A 10,672-nucleotide genomic window follows, 5' to 3' on the forward strand; every position below is an offset into this window, starting at 1 on the left:
AGTTGAAAAATTTTCAACAATGTTGTTTCATTTGAAAATGTGTAAAATTTTAAGACTAAAATAGTGTGAAATCGGATAAATTAATTATTTAATTACGATCTGTGTAAAATTTCTCACTGTTATAATCATAAAAATTTTTCAACAATGTTTCGCGATTTAAAACTGTTTGACAAATTCTAAAAATTACCACTATTATAGTATGTTTACAGTTTTTCACATTATTATAGTGTGAAAAAATACACAACTTTATGGTATTTTTGTCACATAATCAAAAATTAACACTATTATAGTTTTATCATAATTTTTAACACTATTATAGTATGAAGCCTTGTGTATTTCCACCAAATTTGTTAAATTTTTAAACAAAAGTTGTTGAAGTTTTAAACAAAAGCTGTTGAATTTTGAGACAAAAGTTGTTGAATTTTTAAACAAAAGTTGTGTAAAAATTGTTGAATTTCCAATTAAGACTTATACTTCAGTCGAGATGCTTTTCATTGGGCAAAAGTCATATAGAACATCAAATATTTATAAGCATAATACCGTGAAGATCCGAGCATCAGATGTAATCATTTCGAATTATAGGAGGGATCTCGAGTACAGGAAAAACCAATAAAAATGTCTAAAAAGGCAAAAAAATCAAAATTTTCGAAATGAAAAGAAAATTCAACAATAAACAGAATTCAACAATTTTTGAATTTACACATAAAAATTCAATTTTCAATTTTTTTTTACTGTTGCAAAAGCAGACTGATTAAAAAAAAAGCTTAAGTTTTCCGTGTTATTTTGCGTCTTCGTATTACAAATTGTAATGCAAGATTTCTCTTTAAACTTGCATTTTTTTTATCAATTCTCTTCAGTTACTAATTTTCTGCTTAATATTATTTTCTTTTAATATTATTTTCGTACAAGAATGCAAATACTAAAAAACCGTTAATTTTAAACATCAATTACAATCCACAGAATTCCCGCGTCAAATGGTTCGACTTCGGACATTTTTGCACAAATTTTTATTGCTTTGTACTCTATTATTGTAACAATATGAATTTCAATGAAAATTTATTCCTGAATATATTACTCACCGTTTTTTCATATTTGCACAACATAAAACGCACATTTTCACTGAAAATTTATGAAATAAAAACTGCAACATGCACCCTCTCAAATGTAAAAGACCGAACTGAAGTTAGTCACAATTTGTAAATTTTCCTTGTAGAACTTGTGGAAAACAGCTGAGATTGTGATGTAATTTTAGTGGGGAACCAACAGAGAATAAAATGAGTGCAGTTTTTCGTGCAATAAAAGGTAATATTTGAACAAATTATCATTCAGGCAGCTCACTAAGATACTGAACTATCTTTTCAGCGAATCGGAATATCTTCCGGCTGGCTGATTTGCCACGGAGACACTTTTCCGATGCCGCCAAATTTCCTCGTATTACTACCCATTACACCTTGAATCCCAGGGACAAGGATCCCCGGTGGAAGGATGTGGACATGGAACGATCTGTGGATGAGGTGGATGTGATGATTGTCGGCGGAGGACCCTCGGGGATGTCAGCAGCTATCCGGGCGATGCAACTGGCTGCTGAAAAGGGTAAAGAAATCCGGGTATGCGTTGTTGAGAAGTCTGCAGAAGTTGGTGGTCACATCCTCTCGGGAGCTGTCATTGATCCGGTATCCCTCAATGAACTGCTTCCCAACTGGAAAGACCTAGGAGCTCCACTGAATACCCCCGTTACAAAAGACAAATTTGCCTTCCTCACGAGATCAGGCTCCCTGCCCATTCCCATCTTCAAGGGCTGGCCACAGGACAATCATGGGAACTATATTGTGCGTTTGGGGCATTTGGTGCAGTGGCTGGGAGAACAGGCAGAGGCTATGGGAGTGGAGATCTATCCAGGATGTGCAGCTGCAGAGATTCTCTTCCACGAGGATGGAAGTGTCAAGGGAATTGCTACAAATGACGTCGGTATCGCCAAAGACGGTTCTCCCAAAGACACCTTTGCCCGGGGAATGGAGCTGCATGCCAAATGCGTCATATTCGCTGAAGGTTGTCGAGGACATCTGACCAAGCAGCTCATGACGCGATTTGGGCTCAACGCCCAGTCTGAGCCTCAATCCTACGGAATTGGCCTGAAGGAAATTTGGGAGATTGAGCCAGAAAAGCACCATCCTGGACTGGTTCAGCACACCGTGGGATATCCCCTTTCCAGCGACACCTACGGAGGCAGCTTCCTGTACCATCTCAATGAACCCACTCCAACTATCGCAGTGGGATTCGTGGTTGGATTGGACTATCCCAATCCCTTCATCAGTCCATTCCAAGTAAGTGAGATTGTTCCCAAAATTTCACGCGATTTCCTACATTTTTTTCTATTTATCGATCTTTATCAAATCGGTTATTTACGAGATGGAGGGGCAGTTATAGATTGCTTTATTTTTTTATTATTTCAATTAGAAGGCCAACATAATTTTAAAAATATCTGAAATTATTTGGAAATTGCTGGTTTAAATTCTTTAATTACCTTTCAATTTTTTTATTATTTTATTTCCTACAAAATAATTAATGTTTCGTTAAGAAATCCTAACGAATGAGAAACTAATCTTTACTTAAATTAGCAAGTGTTCTTATTATTCTCATCGTTCTCATAGTGGACCGAACAATTACTGTTTCAAACGATAAAATAATAAAAAAAAACGACTGAACGAAGAACAGGTCAATTTGAATGATGATGTAAACGAGAGAGTTGTTTGAAATTTCATCAAAATTACCTATTAAATGGTAACTAAAGATTTTGTTGAATAATATAGCCCACATGAACGTAAAGTAACTAAGCATTTAACTGAATGAAATTCTTAACGAATCATCGAAAATTCCATCGATTAAATAACCGAAAATGACGGAAATTTAATCGTAATTTTGTCTTATGTACAATTAAAACAACGAATATTTTGCCAAAGAAATACTTTATACATACTTTATATTTATATTCGTTCAATTAAGTGAACGAAAAAATGACAAAAATTGAACGAAAAAATGACAAAAATTGAACGAAAACTTTACAAGTAGACTCTCGCTTATCCGTGGACTCTTTTTCCGGGTGACATGAAAAAATCCGTGAGGCAGTTGAATTTTCAAAATTTTGATGACACATTTTTCCTGTTTTGGGTTTTTGTTTTGTTAAGCAAATGTGCTCTATCTACTGTAATTCTTACTCACTGTAACTTTTTTGGACAGCACGCATGTTTAGAGAGACTGTCGGATTCAGTCAGGTCAGGATTCACTTCATAAATTTTCAATGTAAACAAAAAAATCGTTGGATTTCAAACAATTTAATGGGTATCACTCTCAAAATCCGTATGACATTTGGTCCCGCTACGGATAAGCGAGAGTCTACTGTATTAGAACGGAATAATTTATTAAATATTTTATCAAAGAAGTAAGTGGTCAAGCTAAAGCACTAAAGCAAAATTATTATCAACCATTTGATCGATTAAGTTAACGAAAAACTTGTGTTTCGAATTATGAAATGACCGAAGTTTTTTTCGATGAAATAATCGATTAAGTCAATTTTTCAAACATTTATTCGACTAAGTGACCGAAGAAATGGCAGAATAAATAATCGATAAGTTTATCGAATATTTTAACGAAATAACAATCGAATATTTTATTGAAGAAGTACAGTAGAACCCCGCTATAGGCCATCGCTCTATAGTCCACAATTTATCGAGCGTTGATTTCAAAACACTGATTTTAAGTTAGGTTATGTTTTTTAGTACGCGACATGAAATGTTATTGTAATTATTTTAATATTTTTGGCAGACTTTATTGAGTAGTTGTGATAATTGTGATCCATAATGAAGAGAGCGAGGACAAGTACCACAATCGCAAAGAAAGTGGAAACCGTCGAGCAATTTCAATACTAAAAGTCGTTGATAATTTTAAAAATGACATGGACTATAGTGCGACCCAAATGTCAAATCTGGAACCAAATATGGCCTATAGCGAGGCTCTACTGTACACCTGATTCTCCCCTGCTTTACATAAGCTTTTCTTTTATTTTACCACTTAAGAATGCTCTTAATCGATCCGATGTATTACGTCCGATCAGTAGAGACCACCCCTGAGTGCTAGAAGTAAAGCAAAGCTTATGAAAAGTAAGGGTGTAAAGTTACCCCCATTTCCTGTAATTGAACGTCCAAACATGTAATAATAAAAAAAAATCAAGAATCATTTAATCGAGTAATTAACGAAAAAATAAGAACGAAAGTAGTCGAATAATTTAAAAAATATTTTATCCTGTTAAATTAAAATTATTTTACCGATGAAATGAACCAATAAACCCTGAAATGTTCAAGACAATACATTTGTTCGATAAATTGAACGAATAAATTGCAGAATAAGAGGTCGATTAATTGAATATTTTGAATATTGTTCGAATAGACTTTTTAATCGTTTAAATATATTTTACAGAAAAAAATAATTAGACAATAAACTAACGTCCAAACATTTAACAATAAAAAATCATGAATGATTTAATCGATTAAGTGAACGAAGAAATAATAATGATCGAAGAATTTAACGAATATTTGTCTTAATGGCATTACTTTATCGGCAAAATAATCGTACAAACGTGGGAATATACTATGTCCAAGGTAAAGCATTTGTTCGATAAATTGAACGAAGACTTACAGAATACTGACTGAAAACATTAAGATATTTGGATCGATTAGAAAACTCTCAATCAACCATTTAAATTTAAATATAGTTTATCAAATAAATGACTGATCAAATAAACGAAAAATATAGAAAAAGTTATCAAAAATTTCACGAAATAAATGATCAAACGATTTACCGAAGAATTGATGAAAAACTTGATCGATGAAGTTAACGAAGACCTAGTAAGTGACTTTTCAAGGTTACCATATTACGATCATTTTTTTCTAATTCTTTTCATTGAATTTAATTTTGACAACTGAATCGCAATCTGTTAACGAAAGAAAATTCAAAATTTCACATAATCCTTAACTTAATTATTTAGCTGATTATTATTTTACGGATTTTGAAGATGTAAAGTCTATTCCTAAAAGGGAAAAGTCAAAAAATAAAACAGTTTCGAAACAGTCTTCAGAACAGGACATGTAAAGTTTTAAATTTTAAATATAGGGGAGACAGGGGCAAAACTTGTCAAAACGCATATTTAATTCTTTCACGAGCTCTGAGAAAACTTAAACGTTTCATAATGAGGATATTCTTATAGGAAATTCACTGAATCATTCGAATCATTTTCTAAAAGTCGATTTTGTGGAGATTCTCAAAATTGCTGGGGCAAATTTTGTCAGTCTTCGGATAATTTGTGACGTTTTACTCTCGCAAACGTTAAAAATATCAAATAGACATATTTTTATAGGAAATATATTCCTCTACAACTTTGTCGAAGATAATTTTTGTCTATCTTAACGAGAAATGTGCTTAAATTGAGCTAATCAGTATTGATATTTTCTGTAAGCCAAATATTTCAAAAATAGGGCACAAAATTTCATTATTTTTTATTTTACATAATCCTTCCTCGAATCCCTTGAAACTTTGTAAGTTTAGGAAGGTTCATAAAGGCTATCTATAATAAAAATTTCAAGCCTCAATCTCTTTAATTTTAGAAAATAGTGAATATTGAAATTTTCGTTTGGACAAATTTTGCCCCAGTCTCCCCTACATTAATTTTTCAAAACAATTTCTTTTTTTAAGTCATTTTTAATCAACTTTTTAAGTGCATGAAGGAAAGAATCAATTTTTTTTTGTTATAGTTTAGTTCTATGGGAAGAAAATTTGAAAAATTCTCAACTTCCTAAAGATGGAAAAACCTTCATTATTTTGCATTTAAATAATTTCATTTTTCGGGGTATTTTCCAAGGGGTTAATAAGTGACTCTCACAGAGTGAACCGTCACAGCGGCAATCGGCAAAATTGTGTCGATCTGGAGCTAAAAATCGCCAGATCAGCAATAATTTAACAATTTGACAGATCGGCGTGTTTATTAGCCAAGATCGGCAGATCCGCACGAGTTTAGCAAAGAATCGGCAGATTTAAATGTCAGTTCGCTCTTCTGAAGTATACCGTTCATTTAAACTCGTGTGATATCGTAAATTTCTTACGGACAATTCCAAGTGGCAAATTTTAACGTTATTGTACTGGAAATATTAATCTTCTAGACTTACTCTGCAGATCAGCACGAAATCGACAAAATTCGTGCGAAATTGGCACAATTTGCCGATTTTCTCTGAACCGTGAGCGACGAGCGACACAATTATCTACCCCTTGGTATTTTCTTTCAGAAATGCAATCAGAGTTATAGCGCGTAGAAAATTTCCTGTCACTTGCAACATTTTCCTCTGTGTGAGGGCGCTGTTTTTTTGCCATGAGCAGCGCTGCTAACTGTTCTCAATATTCATTATTTCTCAAGCTTTAAGTCGAAAAGTTCTTGTAAATTGAATACAAATTCATTGAATTAGTTTTAGTTCATGTTTTTGCAATATCGAGTTAGCAATTTTATTAAAATACGAAAATTTTGCTATTAATTAATAAAAAAATAAGTAATTTCTTGTAAGAATTGATTAATATACAGTAGACTCTCTCTCAAATGGGCATTTGGGGCGAAATGTCATCCGGTTTATCGATAGATTTGGGCGTCAAAGCCTTTGTAAATTCCACAAAAAGCGCTCAATTATAAAGAATCAAGATAAAATAGGAAGAACTACAGCGAATTTGTGCAAATTAGCTTCATAATTAAACGTGAAAATTGTCAACAAAATTTTTCGCCCGATTGAAAAAGAGCCGATTGAGCGAGAGTCTACTGTATATCCGGAATATTTCAAAATAACCGAAATTTTGAATAACCCTGAATAGTTTTGAAGGAAAATCGAAAGATCTCGCGGTAATATCCACTTTCTGATTTTGTAGGAATTCCAGAAATTCAAGACTCATCCCAAAATCCGTCCCATTTTCGAAGGAGGCACTAGAATTGCTTATGGAGCCAGGGCACTCAACGAGGGTGGTTTTCAGAGTATTCCGCGGTTAACGTTTCCCGGAGGTTGCATCGTGGGCTGTGGAGCTGGCTTCATGAATGTCCCCAAGATCAAGGGTACTCACTATGCAATGAAGAGTGGAATGTTAGCGGCCGAAAGTGTCGTTGATGAGCTCTTTTCGGAGACACCGAGTGGGACGACGGTTGGGATTGAGCCCAAGGGGTATGAGGAACGTGTGAAGAGTTCCTTTATCTGGAGTGATTTGCAGAAAGTGCGAAATCTTCGACCGAGCTTTCATGGATCAATGGGTTTGTTCAAGGGTTTGGCTCTCTCGGGGATTTCTATTATTCTGGGAGGGAGGGAGCCCTGGACATTGTCTCATGGAGGAGCTGATAACACAAAGATTCAGCCAGCGGCGAAATGCAAGGCTCCGGAATATCCCAAACCCGATGGAAAGGTCACTTTTGACTTGTTGTCATCAGTTGCCCTCACGGGAACCAACCACGAAGGCGATCAACCGCCCCATTTGACGCTCAAGGACGACACAGTCCCTGTGGCCACGAACTTGGCCACTTTTGCCGGCCCCGAGGCTCGTTTTTGCCCAGCTGGAGTGTATGAATTTGTGCCCAATGAAGAGGCTGGAGGAGATGCCATGAGACTGCAAATTAATGCGCAGAATTGCATTCACTGCAAAACTTGCGACATTAAGGATCCAACGCAAAATATCAATTGGGTGGTGCCTGAAGGGGGCGGAGGACCATCCTACAATGGAATGTAAATAAAGGACACTTGCCTTCCGGAATTCGACCATTCGAATGACAAAAAGCATTTATTCAATCAATTTTTTACACGAAATTTAAACGGTATATATTTTTGCATGCCCAAGGATCGTCTCTGTACATACCTTCGAAAGTACCTTGTATCTGGGGAGTTATCAGTAGTGAAAAAATTTATGATATTGTATCTTTTGTAATTGTGAGGTGAATAAAGTCAATCACGTTTTTATCTTTGAAAAAAAAATTTTTTTTTTTGAAGGAAGAAACCCAAGAAACCAACTAATCACACGAAAAGACCTTAGAGGGAATCTACGGAAGGGACAAGTGAAGCAGTTTTTCAAAGAAGCTAATAAAATGGCTCCAAAATTCTTTAAATGTTTTTCCTTTGATTTTTTTAGCTGTTTCAATGTGCTTAGAACATGCTACCTTTTAGCAGTTCTTAAAATACACTTATCCGCCAAATTTTGAGTTCAGGATATCATAAATTTTAGAACGTGACAAACCTTTTACTGAATTTTAGAATTCGACCGATATACAGTAGACTCTCGCAAATTCGGCTCTTGAATCAATTGAATGAATCAAATATGTTCAAATTTAGCATGGTTTGTCTTAGTTTTGATGTGATTTTGCATTATTGAGGGATTTTCATGCAATTTACGATATATATCAGTGTGTAAACTCAATATCTATATGCACATGTCGCCCGAATTTCTGTCTAATTCGGCTGACATTTCGGTCCTATATGCCCGAATTTGAGAGAGTCTACTGTACTCCAAAAGATTTAACACTAACAGTGTTTTCTTTAATACGCAATAAAGTAGTTAAATAATTTTGTCTAGGGTAATAATGGTCCACTACACTCAAAAAAACCATCCGTTCTTCAATATCTCTTTTCGTTTGGTCGCCAGGTGAGAAAAGGTAAAGACCGCCTCCAGGCGGTCATTTCTGTTTCTTTCGTCTCTTTTGGGACTGTAGTACCCAAAGAAGCATATGCATTTTCTATGAAAAACAATGTTTTTTTAATTATTCAGAACTGATAAAAATCCGATTCTTGTGGATGATTACAAACTATAAGGATGTCCAAATGTAAGATATTTTTTGTAGGACCTCAATTATTTCCTGAGCTTAGATATTTTTGATTAAAAATTGTGAAATTAGCTTGCAGCATATGCTGCGGTCCGGAAAGAGTTAAGGCATCAAAATACTGAAATAATTTTATTTAAAAATAGTGAACAAAATAGTAAAATAAATGAATTTTTAACGTTTTTTATGGATTTTATATATTTTATTTTATGTATGTTTTTAAATAAATAAAATAGATATATTTTATGGAAAAAAAGACTTAAAATGATAATTTTTAGAAAAAAAACGTTTATAATTTTTAAAAATAGACGTTAATGAAGCTCAAGGTGTGTCATAAAGATTGTTTTCTAACGAATAGGTCACAGGTAAGCTATGAAAATGTCACCTTCTTATATAATTTGAAGCTAAGGTAAAGTGCCCTGTAGTCGGCCGGTTTCTCAACTCGGCCAGTGGGACTATTTATTCAATTTACTTAGATTTGCTATAATATGGTCTTACTGATAAAACATTATCAGGTCTATTATATTATATATTATATAACGTAAATCAGTGAAAATTTCATAGAAATTGACTATAAAACGTTAAAAAATTGGTTAAATAATTCAACTGGCCGAGTTGAGGAACCGGCCGACTCGAGGGTACTTTACCTTACTTTGAAATACATTGCTCATCTTCTGGTTTTATTTCACGATCTGAGGCATTAAAGGTCGAATTAGGGAATTCATCGTCACTGTTGAAGTCTGCTTTTATCAATTTCGCTTAATTAGCAGAAATCGATCATTTTACTCATTCTGGACAGTCTTCGTGTAATCTTGTTTTCCATGTTTGGTCTTACTTTTTTCCTTCTCAAACTCATACTTTCAATTTTTTCACATTTGTCAACTGAAATATAAAGTGGGTGTCAATAGTTTGTTGTCTAATGCATGTTTGAGAAATCAAGTGAAAAAATTACTTGTTCAAATTTTTCTTTTTGCAGATGAGTTCCCTGTAATCCATAGATGTTACAGTAGAGTCTTGCTATAGTCATAGTCCATATTTGGTTTCAAATTTGACACTTGGGTCGCACTATAGTTCATGTAATTTTTTAAAATTATCAACGATTTTTAGTATTGAAATTGCTCGACGGCTTCCACTTTCTTTGCGATTGTGGTACTTGTCCTTGCTCTCTTCATTGTGGATCACAATTATCACAACTACTTAATAAAGTTTGCCAAAAATATTAAAATAATTACGCATGTCGCATACTAAAAAAACATAACCTAACTTAAAATCAGTGTTTTGAAATCAACGGTCGATAAATTGTGGACTATAGAGCGATGGCCTATAGCGAGACTCTACTGTATTTATACTTTTCAAAAAAATAATTAATTTTATTTCATATCAAAGTAAGTTTACATTAAGTTGGTTGCATGTTTTGATCATTTTGAATTGGTTTTTAAGTGAGGCAAAAAACGTTTGAATTTTCAAAAATGACCAACTTTTGGAAAACAATTATTTTTGATATGAAATAAAATTAATTTTTTTTTGAAAAATATAAACAATATCTACGGATTACAGGGAACTCATATGCAAAAAAAATCAAAAAAGTATTTTTTTTCTATCATTTTTTTTTCACTTGTTTTCTCAAACATGCATTAGGCAACAAAACTATTGACACTCACTGTACAAACTAGAATAACATAGGGTAAATGTCTTAATTCAAAACCATTTTCAGACACTTTAACTTTGACAGGAGATTCAACGCATTAAGTTCATATTTTTTCTAGAGAGAATTTACATAAATTTGCTCCT

At 33.7% G+C, this 10,672-nt stretch overlaps 1 protein-coding gene across 1 annotated transcript; it reads left to right on the forward strand.

Annotated features, from left to right (window-relative positions):
- The first annotated feature begins 1,207 nt into the window (after nucleotides 1–1,207).
- LOC129803987 (electron transfer flavoprotein-ubiquinone oxidoreductase, mitochondrial) lies at nucleotides 1,208–8,042 on the forward strand. The gene is made up of 3 exons (XM_055850898.1): nucleotides 1,208–1,302; nucleotides 1,363–2,324; nucleotides 6,958–8,042. Exons 1-3 carry the CDS (start codon nucleotides 1,275–1,277, stop codon nucleotides 7,798–7,800), a joined length of 1,833 nt encoding a protein of 610 aa, XP_055706873.1. The 5' UTR covers nucleotides 1,208–1,274; the 3' UTR covers nucleotides 7,801–8,042.
- The last annotated feature ends 2,630 nt before the right edge of the window (nucleotides 8,043–10,672 follow it).

Source organism: Phlebotomus papatasi, chromosome 2 (genome assembly GCF_024763615.1).
Source record: "Phlebotomus papatasi isolate M1 chromosome 2, Ppap_2.1, whole genome shotgun sequence".
Taxonomy (NCBI): domain Eukaryota; kingdom Metazoa; phylum Arthropoda; class Insecta; order Diptera; family Psychodidae; genus Phlebotomus; species Phlebotomus papatasi.

Bases quoted from the DNA above. Each gene is read 5' to 3' on its own strand.
- LOC129803987 (XM_055850898.1), top strand. From the start codon at position 1,275: ATGAGTGCAGTTTTTCGTGCAATAAAAG. The intron at 1,303-1,362 runs GTAATATTTGAA...CTATCTTTTCAG, and splicing joins AGTTTTTCGTGCAATAAAAG to CGAATCGGAATATCTTCCGG. The intron at 2,325-6,957 runs GTAAGTGAGATT...CTGATTTTGTAG, and splicing joins CCTTCATCAGTCCATTCCAA to GAATTCCAGAAATTCAAGAC.